The 25,897-nt window shown below is 44.7% G+C and overlaps 1 protein-coding gene across 1 annotated transcript in view; it reads left to right on the forward strand.

Annotated features, from left to right (window-relative positions):
• DMXL2 (Dmx like 2) overlaps positions 1-25,897 on the forward strand; it is a 169,035-nt gene that overhangs the window by 70,052 nt on the left and 73,086 nt on the right. The window contains exons 10-19 of the mRNA XM_078783981.1: positions 1,855-1,996; positions 2,094-2,306; positions 2,727-2,965; positions 3,163-3,871; positions 7,321-7,442; positions 7,984-8,073; positions 8,548-8,659; positions 19,057-19,176; positions 22,907-23,137; positions 23,830-25,448. Of these exons, the coding sequence (XP_078640107.1) occupies positions 1,855-1,996; positions 2,094-2,306; positions 2,727-2,965; positions 3,163-3,871; positions 7,321-7,442; positions 7,984-8,073; positions 8,548-8,659; positions 19,057-19,176; positions 22,907-23,137; positions 23,830-25,448 (3,597 nt within the window). The remainder of the gene's footprint in view (positions 1-1,854; positions 1,997-2,093; positions 2,307-2,726; positions 2,966-3,162; positions 3,872-7,320; positions 7,443-7,983; positions 8,074-8,547; positions 8,660-19,056; positions 19,177-22,906; positions 23,138-23,829; positions 25,449-25,897) is intronic.

Here is a 25,897-nt window from a genome sequence, read left to right on the forward strand (position 1 = left end):
AGGTGTTTTGAATTACGTGGTGGTGAGGTGTAATCGTCCCAAACTTCCAGTCTGCACCTACCCCTCCCCTATGTATGTGCTGAGGGGTTCTTTCTTGAAAAAAAATCATTCAACCTAAATCTTCAACCTAAATTGCCTATAAAAATGTAATATCACAAACACAACAAATGCATTTGTGCAAAGTAATTGTTTGTATTATGATTGGTGAAAATCATGACAACACAGCAACTCAGGTACAGTCATTAGCCTCAGCTAAAATAAGCCTGTTCCTCAGTATTGACGCTTGGTGAGGCGAGCGCAGCAACCCTCACCAAGCTAGTATAACATATAATACGAATATACAATACAATTTATGTATAATATATGTATATAATGTATAATAATAATATGTGTGGATATAATACACAGCATAACATGTCATGCAAAACATGTGTATAAACCACAATCGTGCATGTGTACGTGTTGATCACTACGTGTGTTTGTGTGTGTGTGTGTGTGTGTGTGTGTGTGTGTGTGTGTGTGTGTGTGTGTGTGTGTGTGTCAGTCAGTCAGTCAGTCAGTCAGTCAGTCAGTCAGTCAGTCACCACCACCAGTTCTCATCTCCACCTGCAAGTCCCCAAGACCGAACAGAGCCTTCCCAGGTCCCGAAGCATCCATCCCCACCCTAGTGAGGAACCACGACTCATGTCTCTTCATCTGTGCTCCGTTTCCCCCTCCGCCATCCCCAATGTGGCCTCCGGGGTATGGTCTCTTCCCTCTTGATGTCATCGATCTAGATCTCATCCAACTCGGTCTCATCCTTCGAAGCTGCTATATTTGGCATGGTACTGGATCTCATGAAGGTCAGTTCCCAAAGCCGCCTGCCATACACTTAGAAGCCGCCTCATTGAATGTTGTGTTAGCAGGAACCTCATGCGCATCTTGGGGTTGTAAAAAGTCATCAAAGCTCAGGCCCTCCCACCCAGGTCTGCCAAAGCTCAGACCACCCTTCCATCTGGGTCCGCCAAATCTCAGGCCCTCCCACCCAACAGCATGGAGCCCACAAGTCCCACCAAGCTTCAAGGCCAGGCCGTTTCCCAAATGCATCCAGAGCGGCACGGTCCTCGATCTCACGTAGATCTCGCACAACCTCAATGGACGGAGCCCTGCAAGAGGAGGTCCACCAAAGCCCGGGGCCCTCTCCTATCCGGGCCCGCCAAATCTCGGGCCGTCCCATTCGTGTGTGTGTGTGTGTGTGTGTGTGTGTGTGTGTGTGTGTGTGTGTGTGTGTGTGTGTGTGTGTGTGTGTGTGGTATCTACAATGCAATACCATATCAGTCATCCAAACAGGTTCGTGTGCATAAGCAAGTCATGTGACTTTAAAAATGATTACATCCACACTAGTCTCAGATGATTGTTTCAGACTTAATTTTCTCACTAACAAGACTGAACAGTTTGCTTGAAGTCGATATAAACAAGTGGCAAAATATCTGCAGTGTCATTGTCATCGACGTGGTCTGAGGAGTAGCTTTTCCACACATGGATGTGAAAAATAAGTCAGTGGGGAGGCTATGGGAGAGGGATTGTATATATGTATATTATATTGATGTACGCTTATGTAATTCAAGTTAACAAGTTGAAAAGGATAAATAAACTTTCGCCTTTTGGTGCTATAAGGATATTCAAAGTAATGTAATTGCTGACAGTTCCTATTAACTGACATGTATCTGATGTCAGGTATGGGCTTGTTGTTGACAGGCTAAGAGATGACTTTACGGATGCAGAAACCTCTTTTATAAAAAGTACTTTTGCAAAATTGTCATTTTCTGCATGTTATAAACAAACACTCCATTGCTTTTACTATTTCATTCCCAGATTGTTTTCAAAAAGTCCCTGGATGACAACCATTGCACACTGCCGGGTGTCCATCCAGGAGGTCCTCCGATAATGCTTAGCCACCTGTCTATCCAGTCCGTGTGCCACTTTCACTGTGCAGCCAGGATCAACCTTGGCACTGGTGAGCTGTTCAACCGAATCATTTTATATTTTTGCAGTTTTAGTCATGTATTCTGTTTTTGTTGCATAAACTGTTTTTGTTCCTATTTTCCCTTTAGACATACCCGTTTTACCTGCAATGGGTGGCCAGCATTGCATGCACTCTGATGGTGAAGTTCCCATGGCGTTTGTCATCCATTGGCTCAATAACAAGCAGTTTGCATTCAATCTTGGAGTTGATGCTTTACAGAGGCACTGGGAGCGAGAGGAGAGTCAAGCTGATGTGGAGTCTCCTGACTCTGACAGTGCTGAGGAGTACAGGACGAGGCTCTGTCAGTTGTTCTTTATTCACACACTTTCTGTATCGTTACACATTGCTCACATTGTACTGAAGTTGTGCCAATTAGTATGGTACATAATGTATATTTCATCTACAAAGGAAGGCTGTCTTTATGCTTTTATTTTTTCCTTTGTTGCATTGATCCCAGGCCCAGGCTCATAATGGAGCTTGCACATATTTCACATGCAGGCCAACTACATTAGTAGACACCAGTGTACTTTAAAGTGGATTGCAAGGAAGTATGCATTTAGTTTGTGGGATATGAACCTGGATTGTAAGCATTATGAGCTCGTAGTTCAGATGGGAACATTAAACAGAAAATCCAACCCCTCCCCCCAATCTACCCCATTCATTAAGTTCACTTTATCTGTGTGTCATTATGTAAGTGGACAATATGATCCTGCTTCTGCAGCTGAGGCATCCATTGAAAGTGGCTCTGATGGAGGCCTACAGCTCTCTCCACCAGCATCGCCCACCTTAAGCATCGCACCCCAGCAAAGCTGGGTCCAAGGTCACATAGAAAAGCTGATGGAGAGCTGGACGACTGCACAGGACCTGCTGTTTGCTGTGCTTCCACGGAATGGGTCGCTACTCGTGTGGACTGCTGAGTGGCTGGATGGTTCGGGTTCGGGAGAAAGCCGACATGTCCAGGTGTTTGTGCTGGAAAATGGAGGATTTTTTTTTTTCAAAACTGGGTCACTGTCCCTAGTTTGTAATTTTCTTCTTCCTCGTTTTGCTATTTTCTTTTGTTATTATTCACTTTTACTTGCATAGGATTTCCATTCTTCACTGTACTTCCCCTTCCTTGCCCACCTCACCATCTCATTTTTCTTCTTATGTTTCTGCAGATAAGTTTTGCTTCTCATATCCCATCAGCTCTTCCAGCCTCCTTTGCTGCTACACTCAGCCCGAACATAAGCATGTACCTTCTTCCGTCACGCAAACACTGTGAGGACCCCAAGGATGAAGATCCACCATATCCTCGAGGTCTTCCTCGGTCTTTCTCTGGCTCGCTCATCTTCCCTGGTCTAGTGGAAAATAGGCTCTCAGCTGGTGGCTGGCTCTCCGAGAGTGACTCCTTGTCAGAAATTCTAATGGTCACCAAGCATTTTGATGGATCATTGAATTCCTGGGCCATTGCTATTTCATCAGGTCACGATGGGAAAGTGGATGCTTTGCTACCAGGGACCTCATGCAAGCCACCTCGCCTTTCTCGAGCTGGTACGCTCTCTGTGGCAGGAATATCTCTGCGATCACAGTGCATCGGGCATCGCTTACGACTACATGGTCTCGCTTGTCACCCGGTGCTCCCACTCCTCCTAACGGCCTCCAGTCATGTGGGCGGTGGCTTGAGCTTTTCCAGTTTCCACGACTCTGCAACTTCGGGTCCTGTCGATGCAGAAATGCTGAGCGAACTGGTTCTTTGGCGTGTCACCCCCGTGGGGGCATTGTCGCATACAGGGGGTGTGACAGAGCTTGCGAGAGTGTGTTCCCCTTGTCGCAAAGCCTTTTCACACATTGCCTGGCTGCCCATCCTCGTGCCAAGTCACTGTCTCGGTAAGCATTGGTGATGTATCACAGGAGTTTGTATTTTATGTTCAATGGTGAGAAGTGTGTACCCCAGTTTAGAATCGGTACACCGTATCCCTGCGTGTCGTAAGAGGCGACTCAAAGGGTTGGCGTCGGGAAGGGCATCTGGCCATAAAAACATTGCCTCAAAAATAGAACCATGACAATTTGGAGAAGATTGTCATGGGGACCGCAAGGCTAACCCACGCTCTTGCAGGGAAAATGGCCTTAAAATGCCTGTTGTTGTTGTTGTTGTTGTTGTTGTTCAATGGTGAGAAGATTTAGAATATTCCCAATGATTGTATGCAATGTGTTTTGGTCAATTTGTTTATCTGATATTTACCTTATTTTATTCAGGCATTTAATTAATTCGAGAGTTTTGGGAAACTACTTTTTCACACTTGGTATTTTGGTGCCAATCCCAAATTAACTTTAGGGTATTTAGAGTCAACCACATTGTGCAGACTGATGTCACATATAATAAACCAGACACATAGAGGACTGGCAGGTAACACCAACCCTGAAGGTCGTTAGCGAGTTGGCAGGTTGTTTTTACATGTTACCCTGAAATTATTTCATACCTCTCCTAACTCGGTTTCCAGAAGTTTAGAATCCAAACTCTTGCAACCTTTGAGCCACAATTTAACTCTCCATTCCAGTGGTGTCATGACACAAGGCTCCAAACCCAATAACTTCACCATTTGTGTTTTCTTCATCATAATTTATTAAATTTGTTTGCAAATATGTAAGCAAATACCTTGGGTAGGTTAATCGATGGGAATTTGGGATCCCGAGATGACCTACTGGTAGTTACCCTATTTAAAAAATTTTTTTTTTGTGATCAGAGATGATTGTTTCTTGATAAGATTATTTTATGAATGTATTAGCAGAAGTACCCGGTGTTGCCCGGTGTTGTACTAATCCTGTTGGCATTTTGAAGAAATCAATTTTTTTCTTCTTTTTTTTGTGGGTGCCTAAAACACTTCCATAGGGAATGTGGTCGTGGATTATTTAATAAGACCTTTCACATAGACACAAAGGCTTAGGCACTGATTACAAAGAGCGATTACAAAAAAAAAATCCAACTTTTTTTTCTTCCAATTTTTCCCCTAAAACACCCCCACGCACTCACTGTTGAACCTCTGAAAATTTGACAAAGATATGTTTAGCCATCTCTGAGAAAATGGCAGCACACACAGACAAGTGGCTCTTTTATGGTATAGATAGGATTAAGAACATAACCCTGCAAATACATCGGCTTGCAATGGCTGCTTGCTCTCACCAACCCACACTTGGCAAGTGCGGCGAGCATGTTATGATGACCAATATCCTGATGCTGTGTGAACTGTAGTGCCCCACTGACGGCCCTCTGGTAGCTTGTACCTGTTGTTGCGTTTGAGTCTGGGGATTAACAGCTGAAATCTATCTATCCGGGTTCTTCCCGACTTCTTTGTTCCTTTTTTATTTCACACTTCTTTCTACTTTTTCACATTTCTCATTATTCATTCGAATTTTTGCGTTTTCTTTTATTATTATTTTTACTCCTTTATATCTCTATTTCTTTATCTACCATATCTGTCTTGGGAGAAGTTAATTCTTGCAGACATTTTCTGTAAGGCTCACTTGGCTGCAGTATTTGGTCTTCCATTTGATTAAACACCTCTCGAGATGACTTGAGGATAATCTTTGGCCTGCATTGGACTTGAACAAGATGTTTTGAGGTATTTTATGGATAGGATTGGTCAGTGCAACTATTTTATGGAAATATGTGGTCGTGCCCATAGTGCTGCCAAGGCAATGCAAACGATAGCAAACATGCTTGATGCAAATGCCTACACTCTTCTGATCTTGCGAAGATCAATCTATTGTAATATGCCGAAGCCACTTGGTAGAAACGTCTAGCTAATTTGGAAATGCACCATTAGTTGGGTAGGCTTCAAACACGCTGCCTAAAACAGGATATACAAGTTTCAATAAATGGGAAACAATGGAAAGTCATAGTTTATGGAATAACAATAGGCCAATATGCGACTTTGGAAATGACAATCAGCCCCAGAATGCTCAGTGCGCATGCACAGAAACCCTTTCGTAATGGGGTTCATCAGGCAGCTGAATCTATATCGTGTATCCCAGGTAAGGATTGTTCCCTAAAATGGCTCACAAAGCTTCTAAAATAAGCCCAAAATACATGGAAATGTACTGTGAGAAACGGTTGTGCCTCCGCATAACGAAAAAGTTGTTGACCTTTCTGAACTCACTCAAACACCTGATAGCTTGCAGTTTCCCGTACTGCAAACTCCTGAGGCCGCATGGATTGGTGCAAGGCCCGTAGGTTAATAGATGGGCACGTTCTACCCAAACCTTCGACATCGCTGCCAATGAGTAGACTTTGAACTTTGTGGGATTATCTCATGGGAACACGGCAGGCTTGGTGATTTATTACATGTAGTCTGCAATCGGAAAGACAATGCCATCATTACCAACATTCAGGCAGACTTCCCAGAGAGAGACGCCGTATTTGGTTTGGTTACTTCTTAACAACGCTGGGAAGGTCATGTCTGTGGCTTGTTGATGCACATGGTAAATTTAAAATGATGATATTTACTATTAATTATGTTTGGGAGGGGGTTGGGAGTGGGAGCTTTATGAGCTGTGAGGACCGTGATAAATATATATTGTTATGGCCATGGGTTTCTGGTGTACTACGAGTGGGGGGGGATCCCTGGTTCTCCTCAAACTTACTGGGTCTGAGGCTACAAGCACAAATAAGAAGTACCATGGCAGGTTACTACTACTAATCCATATAATCAGCTGAAGGGCGTAGTGACCCCCTCGGGGATTGACCCTTTTGCACTTCATTCCCTTGAGACAGGGGGAATGCAAAATTAGGGCAGGAATTTTGGAATTTTTAAATTGTGCGTAACGATGATTGCTCGCCCAATCCTCACGAAGGAGACCGTGAGATCTTTAACATCGACCAAACAATGCCGACAGACACATCCATCCGAGGGACGGCACATACAATTGTTATTCACCCTGCCTGTGAATCACTTAAATGGCAGTTTAAAGCTGGGTCAAGATTCAAACCCAGGCTATACAGCTTAGAGGTGAGGATGCGTACCTCCAGGCCGTGCTGCCTATGCCATGGCTTTCATAACGATGATATGGATTATACCCAAATCATCAGCTTCCAGTGTGTCTGTGTGATGTAAGAGCCCACCCTAGCTTGAAGAAAAGAGCAATACTACTCCAATACGTGCAAAAAGTGTTAAGAGGCAAGGAACACAAAAGACGAGGTTTATTTTGTTCTCAGTAGTTTTATATACACACTGCCAGCATGTTTTTAGCTTCTCAGTGAGCAATCTGAAAATCTTTGACTCCAGCATACTACTCTACGATCTGTTCTAAAGCTCGTGTTTTATTTCCGTCCTCACCAGGTCTATACTGTGATTCTCCAAGCGCTTGCTACGTGACTTGGGATGGCCAGACCTTACAACTCTTTCAGGCTGTGGTGGATGCGGGAAAGCTTCTTGGCGAACTATGGGACCCCAGCTTGACTGTGAATCCATAGCATTCTGTGCCTTTCGTGCTCGGTGTCTATTGTGTGTACTCAGGGACCCACGTTATCCCATTGTAACAATTGTAAATACAAAGATAAATAATAATAATAATCTTAAGTTGAGATAATATACTGCAATCTCTTCAAGTTGTTTACCATACTTTGCTGCATTAATCGATAAAAAAGATTGATGGCAGTCCAGATCAATAATATCCCGACAGACCACTCAGCCTTACGAGTCCTAATTACCATGGAGACCGAGTGAACAATAACAATCATGCAATCATTATTGTTGTCGATAGCAAGGCTTGAGTTTGAAGCAATATATTGGATGTGGTTTTGGAAAAGTTAATTGTTTACAGTGTGTAATGTGGTTTTCTCCACTTGCAGTCATATTCGGTGTAAAAAAAATATTTTAAAAAGCCCACCCAAACAGTTCAAGGTTGAGTAAAGGTCCATTTATTTTGTGTTTTTCCGGCTGAATCGCTGGCTTTGTCAAAGACGTCGTTTAGTGGGGAAATGAACACGAACGTGTTTTTAGGATCTGGTTGGAGCTGCTTACCACATCGTCAGTGAGCGTTGTTCTGAGCATGCTGGCTGTGTGATCCTTTTGGACACCATTACCACAAAGGTAACCACACACAAACACCTTGTAGCAGCCACATAGACATTATACCCGATACAACCAACATGTGATGTCAGGCAAGTGGGTCCTAATGATAATGATAATAAAAAACATTTCACACAAAGTTAATGAGAATGGAAAATATAATGGATTGGAATGTTGGATTATTTTCGGTGGTGGTGTAAGCTGCCAACTTGAGGTCCTGGAGGGAATGATTATTATTGATATGTTTGTGTGGAGTGAGTGTGGAGCTTGCACATAAATCATATGTAATGTAAATTAAGACATAAGTTGGTATAATTGTACCTTAATGTGAATTGCAAGGACATTTGCAGACGTAACGGTCAAGGACTCGTGGTTTATAGGAATTGAACTTGGGTTCTGAGCATTAGGAGCCATTGGTTCAGATGGGAATGCCAAGCAGGCCAATAATCGTCATTTTCACCATCATCATTATTTCATTTCAATCTGAAATTTCAGATGCAGAAAGACTCAACCGTTCAACTTCTCCATGTTTTCCACAATGACTTCATTCCTCCTCAAGCAAGCTGGTCACGTGAAGGAAAGTTGGCACCAAACCAAGGACATGATGGTAACTGGCACAACCATGACAGTGTTTCTTTGCTTGCCATTTCATATCCTCTAATTTAAGAAGTAAACAGTCTGTCGACATCACGTCTTGTGTTTCTGTAACTCATCTAATATGCAAAGTGACGCGCTATGGTATAGTTTTTTTTTTTTTTTTTTTTTTTTTTGGATACTGAATCGAGGCTCGTGAAAGAGCTAACATTTATTTCACAAACAAATCAACCAGACAAACAAAATATATAAAAAGAGGGAGCGGAAGACAAGATGGGGAGAGAAGGGGAAGCACACAAACACAACATTTGAGAGCAGGGAGATGTGTGGGAGGGAGAGGCCTTGGGGGGAGGAGGCGTGGGAAGGGGGGTGGGGGGGGGGGGGTGGGAGAAGTATAAAACACAAGGACACCAAGGACTTCCAGGACAGACGTTGGTATTTCAAAAAAGTGGATTTGGGGTGAAATTACGGGGGTAGAAAAGATCAAGGTTTTGGATAGGGGAAGATAAGAGATGGTGGTGAACAGCTGTTTTAAAGACCTGGAGGGTGGAGTGGGATTGAAGAGAGTGAGGGAGTTTGTTCCAGAGGCGGGTAAAAAGAGGAATGAAGGAGTGATCTTGTGATCTTGGAGTGAAGGAGGAGTGATCCAAGAAGGAGTGATCTTGGAGTGAAGGAGTGAAGGAGTGACCAAATGAGAGCAGAGAGTCTTGATTTTGGCAGTTTAACCATAAGAGGGTTGCAGGCAGATCTTGTGCGACCTGTAGGAATATTTGGGGAACAGAGCCCAGAGAGAGCTGGGGGGGCAAAGCCAGAGAGGATTCGGTAGAAGACTGAAAGACCACCAACCTGCCTGCAGTGAGTGAGTGAAAGGCCCTCGGAGTTCGCTTCATCGCGGGAGATTCCAATGATTCTGAACGCTTTGGTTTCAACAGCGTGAAGACGAGCTAGGTGTGAGGCAGGAGCACCAGCCCAGAGGGGAGAGCATTATTCCATTGAGCTGCGGATGAAAGCCTTGTATGTGGTGAGGAGCTCAGGTGTGCCAAGGAAGGACTTCGCACGACCGAGGATGCCCAGTCGGCGACTGGCTTTGGAGGCCAGATTGGAAATGTGGTTTTCCCAGGAAAGATCATGGCAGATAGTGAGACCCAAAAGCTTGAGTGACAGAACTTCTTGGAGAGGATTATTCAGAAAGTGGATGGGAGGGTTGTCCAGTCGGTCTTTTTGGAGAGACATCGTAAGAGTGTGAGATTTGTCAGGATTGAAAGACATGTTCCACTTGTTTGCCCAGTCTGTGATTTTGTCCAGGTCTGCAGAGAGTGAGGAGGCCGCAGACTGCCGATCTGAGGGATGAGGAATGGAGTGACAGAGAGTGGAGTCATCAGCAAAGAGATAGAGAGGATTTTCAAGAGAGTCAGAGAGATCATTGATGAAGACCAGAAAAAGCACAGGGCCCAGAACGCTGCCTTGGGGAACTCCAGCCTGAACAGGAAGAGAAGATGAGAAAAACCCATTCAGGGCCACACGTTGACTACAACTAGAGAGGAAGTCCGCCAGCCATGCGTGGAGATTTCCATGGATACCAAAGGAGGAGAGTTTGGTGAGCAGAGCGGGGTGCCAGCCCGTATCGAAGGCACGTGATATGTCAAGGGAGACGGCTCTAATTTCCTGTTTGGCATTGAGGACCTCCATCCATTGTTGAGAAAGCAGAAGCAGCATGTCCAGAGTAGAGTGACCAGGTCTGAAACCAAATTGATGATCAGAGATCAAACCATTGGAGAAGAGGAAAGATTTCATATCTGAAGCAATGATGGATTCCATGACTTTGCTGATGATTGGGAGAAGGCTGATTGGTCTGTAGTTGCGAGGATTTGTTTTTGCACCTTTTTTGTGTAAAGCGGTGATGTTGGCTGATTTCCAAGCAGATGGCAGATGACCTTGAGCAAAAGAGAGGGTGAAGAGAACTGAGAGAGGGAGTGAAAGAGCGGAAGAACAAGCTTTTAGGACCCGTGGGCTGATGCCGTCAGGTCCAGTTGCAGAATCAGAGTCGAGGGTTGACAGAAACTTTTCCACCTTGTCAGGAGGAAAGGACACGGAGTCCAGGAGCAGCTGGGTACGACTGGGTGCGGTGGGTACAGAGAGGGATGGGTTTGGGACACAAGATTTAGAGGCAAACACAGAGTTGAGGCATTCAGCTTTTTCACGTGCAGAGTCAGCTGTGTATCCGTTTGAGGTAAGGGAGGGGATGTAGGGGGAACAAACACCAGAAACAGTTTCCACCACGATGAGAAATCATTCCCATTTTCAATCGGTGATCATTGCTGCCTCATAAGGCTTCCTCTGCCATTGTTTTTAGATTAAATTTAATCAGAGCCTTGTGAGAACGATCTTGTGCAATAGATGTTGCACCCCATAGTAGAACAAGTTCTAAATGTAATTTATTTACACTTACCACAAGTACGGATAGAAAAAAAATAGGTGATTAATCAAAGAGTTTCACATCGTCTAATGGTACAGCACCAAGCCCCAAGCCGACATGCAAACTCTTCTTGCCATGGCATTGCCCGCGAGAAGGGCAGACATAAGCACCCTCCTCGAGAACACTTGGAATTTGAGTTTGCACACGGCAGGATAGCTTATCGGTGTGCACGTTCACCTTTAAGCTGTCTAACGTAGGTTCAAATCTCGACCCAGCCATAAATTCTCTCCCTGGTGTTTTGCATGCAGGGTGAGGCATCAATGTGTGTGCCATCCATCGGAAGGATGGTAAGCCGGAGGACCCATCTATCCACACTAGTCGTTGGTGTATGTTAAATATCCTTTTGTGAAGAGTAGGCGAGTTGTCAGCGGCACCCTAAACCAATTACAAATTCCTGCTTAAATCGCCTTCAGTCGAACATTTGGCCTGGCCAGCGGTTCGTGAAAGACTTGGGCCAAAAACGTTCCCCGGCCGACTCCACAAGAAGGTAGCAATAATTTAGGCCATTAAAGAAGTACAAAGATGTGGTTAAATTGTAAGACATGTAATGAATTTATGCGTAAGCCACAGGAAAGGAAGTACCAAACATCCCCTCATTTAGTGGGGAAGGTTTTGTGCAAAAATCCCATTTTTGTTTGATTTATTTAAAGCAACTAGATGGTATTCATAGAATACTTACCCTGCATAGTCAACTTGGTGCGTGCCAACTCTTCTGTTTTTGAAGTTTTCTTTTCTTTGATCCAATATGGCTGCCAGACCACGTGAGCGATGAGATCCTAAATTTATATGCTCTAATATAATTGTTGCGTACATCACGCTCAATAAACTTCAAACATAAGCGTTGTCCCCGTCGAATTATGGCATCATCATTAAGTCACCAATTACGTCATCGTTAGCAACACTTATTCCCCATTGGGGAGTACTTGACAACGCACCATGTTTAATTTTTTTTCCATGGAGCGGTTTCGGAAATTAAAAGGAGTAACGTGTTTTGTTTTTTCCCAAGATGGCGCCTGTACCACGTGACCTATGATGTTATAATTATCATTAAAATTATGCAGGAGGAGGCGATCCTATGGTCAAAAGTTTGTGTCCATTGGACTAACTGTTGCAGAGAAAAGTGATCAGATCAAGCATTGTACTTGTCGAATTATGACGTCATAACAAAAGCACTATGATATCATCATCAACATATCTTATTCCCCATGGGGAGTACTTGACATTGAGCCATGTTTCAATTTTTTACATTGAGCTGTTTCGGAGATAAAGGTGTGAAGTTTTTCCAAGATAGCGTCCGTACCACATGACCTATGATGTCATAATTGTGTCAAATAAATTATACAGGCGGAGGCGCTCCTATGGTAAAATTTCATGTCAATCGGTCCAACGGTGGTGAGAAAATGAACTTTAAAAATGCAGACACACACATATGCAACACATAAGTCGTGGCCCAAAATATTGGCACCCTTGCACTTTTTTTAAATAATGCACCATTTCTTCCAGAAAATTGTTGAAATTAAAAAATATTTTGGTATCCACATATGTATTTCTTTTGTTTGCAGTGGAACAAAACAAGAGAAGCTGAAAAAAATTGCTAAATCTTAGCTTATTCCACACAGAAATCCGAAAATGGCCCGGACAATATTATTGGCGCCTTTTAGAAGTTGTTAGAAATAATTAGATTTCAAGCAGGTGATTCTCCTTTACTTTGGAATTGAACTCAACTGTGGTGAGTTGCAGGTGCCTGCAATATAAAAAATAACTCATTCAACCAGTTGGAATCGAGAAAAGGAGTCATTCTGCTGTTTTGTGTCACTGTGTGTACCGCAATGAGCATGGAGAAAATAAAGTAAACCAGAGAATTGTCTCAGGAGGTCAGACACAAGATTGTAGGTAGCCAAGCATGGACAATCTCAAGGCTACAAATCCATCTCCAGAGACCTTGATGTCCACTGTACTCGATGTTATCAGGAAGTTTAAGGCCCATGGCACTGTAGCCAACCTCCCTGGACATGGCCGCAAGAGAAAACTTGATTGAAGATTGCAGCGAAGGATTGTTCGAATGGTGGAGAAAGCATCTCAATCAACTGCCAAACAGATTCAAGCTGACCTTCAGACACAAGGTACGACAGCTTCAACTCGCACCATCCGTCGCAAACTTAATGAAAGGGGGTCTATGGTAGGAGACCCAGGAGGACCCCACTGCTGAGAGAGAGACATAAGAAAGCCTGACTGGAGTTTGCCAAAACACCTGAACAAGCCAAAATCCTTCTGGAGGAATACCCTGTGGACAGATGAGACCAAATGAGAGCTTTTTGGTAAAGCACATCATCTCTATGTTTACAGAAAACAAAATGAAGCCTTTAAAGAAAATAACACGTTCCCTATAGTCAAACATGGAGGGAGGAGGTTCAGTGATGTTTTGGGTTTGCTGTGCTGTCTCTGGCACTGGGTGCCTTGAATGTGTGCATGGCATCATGAAATCAGGAGATTACCAAGGCATTTTGGAGTGCAATGTTCAACCCAGTGTCAGAAAGCTGGGTCTCAGTCGAAGGTCATGGGTCTTGCAGCAGGACAATGACCCCAGACACACTTCAAAAAGCACCCAGGAATGCTTCAAGACAAAATGCTGGACTGTTCTGAAGTGGCCAGCAATGGGTGCAGATCAAAATCCCATTGAACACCTGTGGGGAGATCTAAAAACAGCAGTTGGGAGAAGGCACCCTTCAAATTTGGGAGAACTGGAGCAGTTTGCACAAGAAGTGTGGCCCAAACTGCGAGTAGAGAGGTGTAGGAAGCTCATTCATGCCTATGGGAAGCGCTTGACTGCAGTTATTTTGTCCAAAGCCTGTGCTACCAAATATTAAGTCTCCCCAGATAGATTGTCAAATTTCAAGTCGTTATTTTATCGTCCATGCGATATTGTTTGATTATAGTTAGTTTTGGTTTGAATTTCCTGTAACTCGTAATTAATTAATCGTGTTCTGCTCCTCGTGTGTGGCCTTGTAGTTGTACCCCCGTCGGTGTTTTGTTAACTTAAGCGTGTTTTGCTTGGCTCTTGGTTTTTTCCCTTCTACCCCGAACATAATACTCTGTCTAACGTTCTAAATCCCCACCCCCCCCCCCCCCCAAAAAACAAAAAAACAAAAACATTTATTTTCTTTTCTCCACGTGTACTGTTGTCTCATCCTGTATTTTCTGTCCAGGTGTGCTGTTCGCCCCGCCCCCATTATCTCCTTGCCATCCACCGTTTGCCCTGTTCACGTGACTCGTGGTGGTCCCTCTCGGCTCTCCCCCCGTTGGTATTTTTGTGCATATAAGATTGTTCACGTTTCTGTTTAAATATTATTTAAATATGTTTAACCTTTCCCCTTCTGTGTTTTATTCAGTGGTTTATTACAACACGCTGTTTTTCTTCCTATTTAAAAGGCTTTTCTCAATTTCCTCTCCAACTCATTCCACTTCAAAAAAAAGAAATTCAATATCTTATACGTCTCCCTCACTACATGGTCTAAATTCACATTCATTCCATCCCTCCTCCATCGTTCTGAATCGGATTGCTAACTTGAAAATCACAACAAACCCAATTTGTTATCAATGTTCGTCTTTCATTAATCATCCACTTTCAAAACTCCCCTCTTGCCCCTCCCATCCAAATCCCCCCCCCCCTTGCACCTACACTCCTAAACTCCCCCCTTGCCCCTCCACTCTTAAACTCCCCCCTTGCCCCTCCACTCCTGAACTCCCCCCTTGCCCCTCCACTCCTAAACTCCCCCCTTGCCCCTCCCCTCCTAATCCCCCCTTGCCCCTCCACTCCTGATCTCCCCCCTTGCCCTTCCCCTCCTAAACTCCCCCCTTGCCCCTCCCCTCCAAATCCCCCCCTTGCCCCTACACTCCTAAACTCCCCCCTTGCCCCTCCACTTCTAAACTTCCCCCTTGCCCCTTCCCTCCAAAACTCCCCCCTTGCCCCTCCCCTCCTAAACTCCCCCCTCACTCCTCCCCTTCAAAACTCCCCCCCAATCCCTCCCATTCAATTCTCCCTCCTCCCCCCTCCTCCTCCAAGCTGCCTCCTCCCCACTTCGTCTCCCTTCTATCTCATACCTCCACCCCCCCAAACCTTCTACTTTCCTCTGCCCCCCCTCAAACAACCCCTTACTGTGCCTCATCCCTTCACCATCAAACCTTTCATCCTCCTCATCCTTCCCTTTCTTGGAACTCTTCTGCAACATCTGACACACTATCAACTGCTCTCCCTACCTCCCCCTCTCATCCTTCATCTTACCCTACTCCTCCCCTCCCCTGTCCTGTACCCGATGCTCCCCCTCTCTCTTCATTAACGGTATGGACCTCAAACATCCGGGGCCTTCGCTCAAACCTGACTGATCTCTCCATACAGGTTGCTTCTGACAATCCAGACTTGATCTGCTTAACAGAGACTTTCCTCCTTCAAGATGTCTCTGATTCCTTAATATCTCTTCCTGGTTACTCCCTCCTCCGGTATGATAGACCTGAGCCTCGGCCTGGTGGTGGGGTGGCTATCTTTGTCAAAAACTCTCTTCCTCACTCTCCTTGCACTGCCCTCTTTCCTCCTCACCCGCAGGAGTACCTCTGGTTACGGCTTCCTCTCCGCTCCCACCTTTTGTTCATATGTGTTCTGTACCGTCCCCCAAACAGTGATGACTCCATCTACATTTCACTGTCTGACAACATGGACCAACTTCTATCCACTCATCCCAACTCTCTCTTCCTCATATGTGGTGACTTCAACTGTCATCATGCCACCTGGTTGGGTGTGGGTTCCTCTCTCACCAGTCATGGCACCTCAGCAAAGGACTTCTGTGACTCACTGGGATTGACACAATCTGTCAATTTCCCGACCCGGATCTCAGCCAATGGAGTATCTTCTCTTCTAGACTTGGTTATGACAAACTTCCCTGCTAATGTCTGCTGCTCTTCTTCTGCTCCAATCGGTTCTTCTGATCATGTGCTTGTCAAAGTGGACATCTCTCTGGCCATTCTCAGAGAGCCTCCTCAGCGTCGACGAGTCTGGCATTTCACTCAGGCCGACTGGGACGGTCTTCAAGCAGCCATCAATCGTCTGGATTGGTCTCCCATCTCCACTGCCTCTGACATCAATTCTTCCTGGGAATTCTTCCAAAGCAAACTGATCTCTCTCATGCACAGATTTATCCCATCTCGCCTTCAGTTGTCTTACCCTTCCTCCCGTCCATGGTACACTGAATCTTGTGGTGAGGCAGTTGCCCTGAAACAACTTGCCTTTGCCTCTTGGAAGGCTAATCCAACTGAAGGCAATCTCAGTTCCTTCCACCAAGCTCGGAACAAGTGTGTGTCTACCCTCAGGAGTGCCAGGAAGCACTATCTCTCCTCACTCAAGAATGAACTCTCAAACCTGTCTCCTTCCTCCAAATCCTGGTGGCGTCTGGTCAAATCCGTTTCTGGTGTTTGTTCCCCCTCCATCCCCTCCCTTACCTCAAATGGCCACACAGTTGACATCGCACGTGACAAAGCCGAATGCCTCAACTCTGTGTTCGCCTCAAAATCCTTAGTCCCAAACCCATCTCTCTCTGTTCCCACCTTTCCCAGTCGAACCCAACTGCTCCGGGACTCTGTGTCCTTCTCTCCTGACAAGGTGGAGGAGTTTTTGTCAAACCTCGACTCTGATTCTGCAACTGGACCAGACGGCATCAGCCCACGGGTCCTAAAATCCTGCTCTGACGCTCTATCTCACCCTCTCTCTGTTCTTTTCACCCTATCTTTTGCTCAAGGTCATCTGCCAGCATCCTGGAAATCAGCTAACATTACCGCTTTACACAAAAAAGGTGCAAAAACAGATCCTTGCAACTACAGACCAATCAGCCTGCTCCCAATTATCAGCAAAGTCATGGAATCCATCATTGCTTCGGATATGAAATCTTTCCTCTTCTCCAATGGCTTGATCTCTGATCATCAATTTGGTTTCAGACCAGGTCACTCTACTCTGGACATGTGGCTTCTGCTGTCTCAACAATGGATGGAGGTCCTCAATGCCAAACAGGAAATCAGAGCTGTCTCCGTTGACATATCACGGGCCTTTGATACGGTCTGGCACCCAGCTCTGCTCACCAAACTCTCCTCCTATGGTATCCATGGAAATCTCCATGCATGGCTTGCGGACTTCCTCTCTGGTCGTAGTCAACGTGTGGCCCTGAATGGATTTCTCTCATCTCCCCTTCCTGTTCAGGCTGGAGTTCCCCAAGGAAGTGTGCTGGGCCCTGTGCTTTTTCTGGTCTTTATCAATGATCTCTCCGACTCTCTGGAAAATCCTCTCTATCTCTTTGCTGATGACTCCACTCTCTGCCGCTCCATTCCTCTTCCCTCAGATCGGCAGTCTGCAGCCTCCTCACTCTCTGAAGACCTGGACAAAATCACAGACTGGTCAAACAAGTGGAACATGTCTTTCAATCCTGACAAATCTCACTCTCTTACTATGTCTCTCCGAAAAGATCGACTGGACAACCCTCCCATCTACTTTCTCAACAATCCTCTCCAAGAAGTTCTGTCGCTCAAGCTTTTGGGTCTCACTATCTGCCATGATCTTTCTTGGGAAAACCACATTTCCAAGCTGGCCTCCAAAGCCAGTCGCCGACTGGGCATCCTCCGTCGTGCGAAGTCCTTCCTCGGCACACCTGAGCTCCTCACCACATACAAGGCTTTCATCCGCAGCTCAATGGAATACTGTTCTCCCCTATGGGCTGGTGCTCCTGCCTCACACCTGGCTCGGCTTCACGCTGTTGAATCCAAAGCTTTCAAAATCATTGGAATCTCCCGCGATGAAGCTATCTCTGAGGGCCTTTCACTCACTCACCGCAGGCAGGTAGGTGGTCTTTCTGTCTTCTACCGACTCCTCTCCGGCCTTGCTCCCCCAGCTCTCTCTGTGCTCTGTCCCCCAAATATTCCTACAGGTCGCACAAGATCTGCCAGCAACCCTCTGATGGTTAAACTGCCGAAATCTCGGCTCTCTGCTCACCTTCACTCTTTCATTCCTCTTTTCTCCCGCCTCTGGAACAAACTCCCACACTCCCTTCAATCCCTCTCCTCCCTCCAGGTCTTTAAAACAGCTGTTCACCACCATCTCTTATCTTCCCCCATCCAAAACCTTGATCTTTTCTACCCCCACTAATTCACCCCAGATCCACCTTGTTTGAAATTCCAACTTCTTTCCTGGAAATCCTGGCAGTGTCCATATGTTTATACCTCTCCCACCCCCCCCCCTTCACATTCCTCCCCCCCAAAGCCCTCTCCCTCCCACAGATCTCTCGATGTCTCCATGTCTCTCGTTCCCTGCTCTCAAATGTTGTGTTTGTGTCCTTCCCCCTCTCTCCCCATCTTGTCTACCGCTCCCGATGTTATTTGTTTTATGTGTCTGTTTGTCTTTCTGTGTGATTAATGTTCGCTCTTTCACGAGCCTCGATCTTGTATACAAAAAAAAAAAAGAAAGAAAAAAAAAAAATCAGAAAATAAAAGGAAATAGCATTGACAAAATTATTTGGTCTCCACAATTCTTCATTTCACTGTTAATATTACAGAACGTTTGTTGTTGATTCAGAACTGAATGTATCCTTGTAAATCAGAAAATAAAAAGAAATAGCATTGACAGAATTATTAAGTTCTGAATCAAAAACAAAGGTCTGTAATATTGACAGTGAAATAAAGAATGGTGGAGACCAAATACTTTTGTCAATTTCAACTTATTTTTCGAGAAAATTGTGAGTTATTTGAAAAAAAGTGCAAGGGTGCCGATATTTTTGGCTACGACTGCATACAACCGATTGCCTAACCCTGCTTTTTGCTTCGCGACCGCAGGGTAATTCACTATTTATTCCCTTTGCGACTTTATTTACATATTGCTATCATTGATATTATGATTTCTTCAGAAGGGGCCTTTCAAGGATTCTCGGAAGACTTCTATCTCATCGCTGTTGAACAGACAGTAAACCGAGATACCCTGCTACACATGTGGCGTCTGAACCTGCACCCACAGCAAGCATGCTCTGGTAATGCATGTTTCTCCCCACATTCTGTGCAGAGAGAGAGAGAGAGAGAGAGAGAGAGAGAGAGAGAGAGAGAGAGAGAGAGAGAGAGAGAAAGAAAGAGAGAGTGAGAGAGTGAGAGAGTGTCAGTCATTATCACACAATGGACAAAAAAAACAAAGGACATTGTGTTCAAACTTGTAGAAACATCCACAGCAGATGGCAAACGCTCTGTAGACAATATCCAAGTAACATCAGAACAAAATGCTCAGTGATTTATTATTTATGATGCAGCCAATTAGGAAACGGGCCTTCTGATACAAACCACACAGTTGGAATTCTCTGCTTCATTAAGTTTGTGCCCAAATTAAAATGGTGCAGGAACGATGGTGACCACTTGCTTAACCAAACTCTTCTCATCCACCCCATACTTAATGGCCTCAAAGTTATCTTTCAGTCACATGTTTAGTTAATGACTTTGCATGTTATTTTTTATTTATTGACGTTTTTTTCCAATTTATTCAGCAGGAGATAACTTGATACCATCCTGAAATACTGATGCCCTCTGGTAGTCAGGTTCACCATGTTTTTTCCTTCAAAATCATGGTAGATTAGCAAACCTATACATTTTTGGAAACGTTATTACATGGAAAATCTGAAAATCAATGTTTACATTTGCCAATTCCGACCAATTCGATTCGACCAATTCGACCAATTCGACCAATCGACCAATTCCATTCGACCAATTCGACCATTCGACCAATCGTTTCGATCGACCATTCGACCAATTCGATTCGATTCGATTCATCGAATTCGATTCGATCGACCATTCGACCAATTCGATTTGCCAATCAATTTGACCGACCTTTGCTTGTGTGGAACGGACTGTGAAAACGATGTGGACTATATTGTCGGATACGACACACAGGACAGTGATGACGAACTCTAAATGGCATATTCTGTAATCGTGTATGTTTGATGCCATTGACTGCCTGTGTATATTTTGTCATTGACTGCCTGTGTAGATGTGAAGTTATACTGACTGCATGTGTATATATGATTTTGCTGACTGCCTGTGTATGTTTGGTGATATGAATTATTGTGACACATTTTGATGTTATTAACTGCCTGTACAAAATGATAACATGTATTTGATTATGCAACTTATCGCGAATATAAAGACAGTATTTTGCAATTCAAAACCTTTGATTTGTGTCTTACCATTCCCCATAGCACTAATTTGATACTTTCATTGGATTCCTTGTCCCTGAAAATATAGGTTTAGTATATTTTAAAAAGTTTTTAGGGTAATTACAATAAACAATAAACAATAAACTCCTCCCTGTCTACAGGCATCGTCCCACCATCCCTCAAAATTGCTGCTGTTACCCCCATTCTGAAAAAACCTGGACTAAACCCTGCCCTGACACCCTAAATAACTTCAGACCCATCTCCAACCTACCCTTTCTGTCAAAGGTTTTGGAACGCGCTGTAGCCACTCAACTCAAACATCACCTCTCTGCCAATAACCTGTATGAAACATTCCAATCCGGATTCCGCTCCAACCACAGTACTGAAACTGCTCTCCTCAAAATCACCAACGACCTTCTCCTCTCCTCTGACGCTGGCAACCTCAACATTCTCATCCTCCTCGACCTCAGCGCCGCCTTTGACACCATCGATCACACCATCCTCCTCACCCGACTTGAAACCACCTTTAACATTACCGGCACTGCCCTCTCTTGGATTAAATCATACCTCTCTGACAGACGTCAGTTCATCTCCATCAATAACTGCAAATCCCCCCCTGCTCCCCTCCCCCAAGGTGTCCCCCAAGGTTCAGTTCTTGGCCCCCTCCTCTTCATCCTTTACCTGTCCCCCCTCGGTCACTTAATCCGCCGTCATGGTCTCCAATTCCACTGCTTCGCCGATGACATCCAGCTTTTCATCTCCACCAAGTCCATCTCCACCGCCACCCACTCTATCCTGACAAACTGCATCACTGAAATAAAATCCTGGCTTCAAATCAACTTCCTCAAACTTAACTGTGATAAATCTGAAATAATCATCATTGGCCCAAAAACGCTCACCAAGTCCACCCATAACTTTGCCCTCAACATCGACGGTTTCCCAGTATCCACCTCCCCTCACATCCGGAATCTTGGCATCATCTTTGACCAAACCCTCTCCTTCGACAAATACACTAAACAGATCACAAAGACAGCCTTCTTTCACCTGAAAAACATCGCCCATCTCCGTCCATCCCTCTCCTCCGTGGCTGCAGAAACCCTCATCCACGCCTTCATCACTTCCCGTCTGGACTACTGCAATAGCCTCCTTTATGGTTCACCCTCAACAATCACCAATAAACTCCAATACATTCAGAACTCCGCTGCCCGTCTACTCACCCATTCCCGGACCCGTGACCACATCACCCCCGTCCTTTACAAGCTTCACTGGCTCCCCATCTCCCAGAGAATCCAGTACAAAATCCTCCTCTTGACCTACAAAGCCCTCCATAACCTGGCCCCATCTTACCTGGATGACCTTCTCTCCAGACACACTCCCACCCGCAACCTCCGCTCTGCTGGTACCAACCTCCTGACCCCCCCCATCCGGACCAAATTTAGATCCTGGGGGGACAGGGCCTTCTCCATCGCTGCTCCCACCCTCTGGAACTCGCTACCTCACACCATCAGAGACTCCTCCTCACTCACCACATTCAAAACATCACTCAAGACCCACCTGTTCAACACTGCATTCAACATTTAACCCACAGCATCTAACCCCTGACTATCTCCTCTCCTTCTCCCTCCTTTGTGCTTTGAATATTTCCCTATTGATTCTTCTTTTTTTGCAATTGTTTTTATGTTTTGCTATGCATTATGTTTTGCACTCTGTCAAAGCGTCTTTGGGCTTCCTGAAAAGCGCTATATAAAATAAATGCATTATTATTATTATTATTAATTAGAGGCAGAAATAGAACAAAATATGTATTTTACAGTGGCCATTTTGAAAATCCAAAATGGCCGCCATACAGGTATCTCTCCAAATGTAAACTTGATTTTTAGTTTCCTTATGCTATAACCTTTCCAAAAATGTATAGGTTTGCTAATCTACCATGATTTTGAACGAAATATAATTTATTGACATAGTGAACCTGACTATGGTGGTCAATATAATATTACCTATGCATACAGTATTGCTTCAGTTTCTTATTAGCCCCTACCACTTTCACGGGAGTGAACTAACTGTAGGTTTGCTTGCCGTCTATCTGTGTCTGTCTGTCTGTCCGTCTGTCCTACCAGTGGTTTTTCAGACTTTTTTCCCATACCCTTTAACATATTTAACTGAAACTTGGTATACACAACAACACACAACATGCATTTTAAAGGCCATTTTCCCTGCTAGAGCGGGGGTTAGACAACTGAAACTTGGTATATGGCTTTATTATGATAAGTTACAGAACAAGTTTGAGTTTCAGGGCTTTTCGTCAATTTTTCACAGTTATGCCCTCTTTGGACTTAGACAATATCCCATCGCTCGGGGACATGTATTGCAAAGCAATTTTTGCTTTTGTTTTATATAATTTAAAAGCATAATATACCATGATGTCATTTTATAAAATTCAAATTCTAAAATATAATCTTATTTTACATCATTTATAAAAATGATGTTTTGTAAGAATAAATAGTGTGGTTTGCAAGAGTGTATTGGGTGTAATTACACAATTTCTATGGATGTAACTCTGCAGATACCTACAGTACTTCTGGCACTTTTTCTCCACCTGGAGCTCCCATAATCCCCACGTGCTTCTCTACTACTGGATTGCATCCCTTCGAACCCCCTGGAGGTCCCATCCGCAGATCAGTCAGCGCACGCCTACTCACGGCAAGTTGTCTGAGGTTGAAAATCAGCCTGGTGTACTCTCGGCGCCTTCCTCTGCCCCCCTCAGTTCACATAATCTCCGCCACCCCTGCAGCCGGTAAGGAACAGCGTTATTTTGGATTTTTTCTTATTTTTCCACTTATAACATTAGTGACTCAAAGAAATAAAGAAAGAAACCTACAACCTAAGCTGAAAAAACCTACACTGAATCAATAGTAAATTTTATTCTGTATTGAGATATTTTATCCTTTAGATTTACTGGCTAGGTTGAATGCAACCGATCCCATTAGATTCCTGAAGCTAAGCATAATCAAGCTCAACTCATACCTGAGTGAGACACCTCTATAAAGGCCTGGTATCGTAGGCTTAGGGGACACAGGATAACTCAGATGATAACGTGCTCACCTGTGAGTTGTCCCTTGGTTTGTTATTACGAGCTACTGAGTGTCCAGACGAGCTATTGCTGGCACCATGACCAAATTCCTGCCATCACCAGCAAGAGGGCACTGCATCAGCATCACAGTGGCACCTTCAACCATTGATAATACCCTGCAGCCCTATGCTGTATACAAACGAAGATGAAGACGGTAGATAAGTCAATTGATAGATTATTTTAAGGGGTGTGGATAAAGCACAAGCATGATGGATCAATTTACCTTCTTGGGCAATTTCCTTAGACTCAAACCTGCTTCACCAAAATAAATGAATGATGGCTGCGTGAAAGAACAAAAGCTGTGTCTGTGGAATAAGTGACCAATTGGAGACTTATCAGCTGTGATTCCTCTCCAGGGCATCTCAGTTCTTCCTCCATCTACCCAGTATGTGTTGCTCCATACCTTCTTGCCACAACCTGCTCTGATGGTGTTGTGCGCCTGTGGCAGTGTCGCCCTTCCTCCAATGGTCCTTCTTCTTGTGTCGGCTCTTCTTCAAGTTACAACTGGGTTGAGTGGCCACTAATGGTTCAGGAAGACACTAAAATGGAGACCTCAGGTAAGGTACAAGGTGGTAACACCATCACAATGCCAGGTCTTCCTGTTGCTGTGAGCTGCTCCTACAGCGGCCGCCTAGCTGTGGCGTACAAGCCAACAAGGGGAATGAAGGATGAGAATGAAGCGGTAAGATCTGATATGGATGCTAACTATGGAGATGAGATATTGGTGGCTATACTGGAATGCGAATCTAAGGGAGGTGCAGAGTGGATGCTTGAACAGACTCTGAAGCTTGGGCACCCTGACTCTTTGGACGGAATCGAAAAATCAAAAAACGAATATGGATTTGGGACCCTTTTTACGACTCAACAACTCCCACTCTTACAACTGGACTGGGTTTCAAAGGAAGATGGTTCTCACCTTCTCACTGTCGGTTTTGGGAACGAGGTCTTGGTTTATGGCCGCCTTTCAGGGGAGGGCTTTGCTGATAAGGAGCTTATTGGACGTGAAATGACTACAGGAAAAGGTACCACAGTAGAAAGCACTCTTGGAGCACTTCCATTTGGAGGTAGTGTGAGGCAAGGGAAGAGTTCATGTTGGGTGTTGATGCGCCGTGTTGAGCTCAGCCAATCAATGCCTTTTGGTGTTGCACCATTTAAACCTGAAACCTTGTCACCAGTCTATCCTGTGGCTCTCTCGTGGGTTCGTGATGGCATCTTAATTGTTGTTTTGAGGCACGAAATACGGATCTACTCTCAGTGGCAGCTCGGGAGAATGTTGAGCCACGAAGGCATCGGAGGATCGGTCATGGATAGTAGCCTCGGGAAAGATTGTAGCCTTTTTGAAGCCGCTCACTTTCTTTCACCAACTTTACCTCAGTACCACCCAAGTCAACTGCTTGATCTAATTGATCTTGGTTGTGTGCGGCGTGCCCGCGCCATCCTTGCTCACCTTGTAAAGTGCATCGCTGGTGAGGTTGCTGTTTTGTCCAGGAGTAATGCAAATGAGATCGTAAAATTGCGTGCAAGTAGTGACATTGAGTCTGGGGCTCAAGATATGCCTACTGGGATTGTGCGACATCACTTATCCCGCACCCGAACTATCAGCGTCAGTGGCACCACTGCACGAGACCCTCTGGTGCTGGGCAGTGTGGAGAATTGCGTTGGTGGAGGTGGGAATGACTATACTCAGATTGAGTCAGTGCCTCCACTCCCACTCTATGCATTACTAGCTGCTGACCATGATGCCCCTCGCACACCAACACCCACAACTTGTGGAAAAGATCGCAGTTCCAAAAAAAGTAATAATGAAGCCACTTCTCTAGCACAGCCCGAAGACCCCTATGCAGACCTCATTGCTCCTTCACTGCTGCTGGATGAGTTGGATGACAAAGAGGGGCCCAGGATGGATAATGATGCTGAAAAAGTTGTCAACCTTTCCCAATTTCCACCAACCTATTTTGGAACGGAACATGCACAGGTGAGGACATTCCAAGCTGCAGTTTACTGGAAAGTAAAGACGTGGTCATCACATTTTTTGGAGTAAAGTGGTCATTTTTGAGGGGTGTTTCATACTGTAATAATTTTTTGAACAGGTGAATCCATAAGCTTTGACTACTAATGATGTCACAACCCAAAGCAATCTTTAGATGAGATTTTTGTGTTAACAACGGTCAGGTTGATCTCAAATAACTTTTGAACTGTTTTAGTCATTCAGTAAAAGCACATTTAAATGCTTGAGAAACCACAAAAAAAGTCATCGTAGTTGGGAGGATTCACACTTGAGAGTGAAAGCTTCATCAACTATAACGGGTAAGGCTCGGATCTGACGTTTCGACCACCTAGTGGGCTTTATTAGGGACTATGTGGGCAATGTGCACAACATGTTAAACACTCTATTGGGGGTGGGAAATGGGAGAAGAAGAAGAA

This window comes from Myxine glutinosa, chromosome 8 (assembly GCF_964187855.1).
Source record: "Myxine glutinosa chromosome 8, kmMyxGlut1.1, whole genome shotgun sequence".
NCBI classification, from domain to species: domain Eukaryota; kingdom Metazoa; phylum Chordata; class Myxini; order Myxiniformes; family Myxinidae; genus Myxine; species Myxine glutinosa.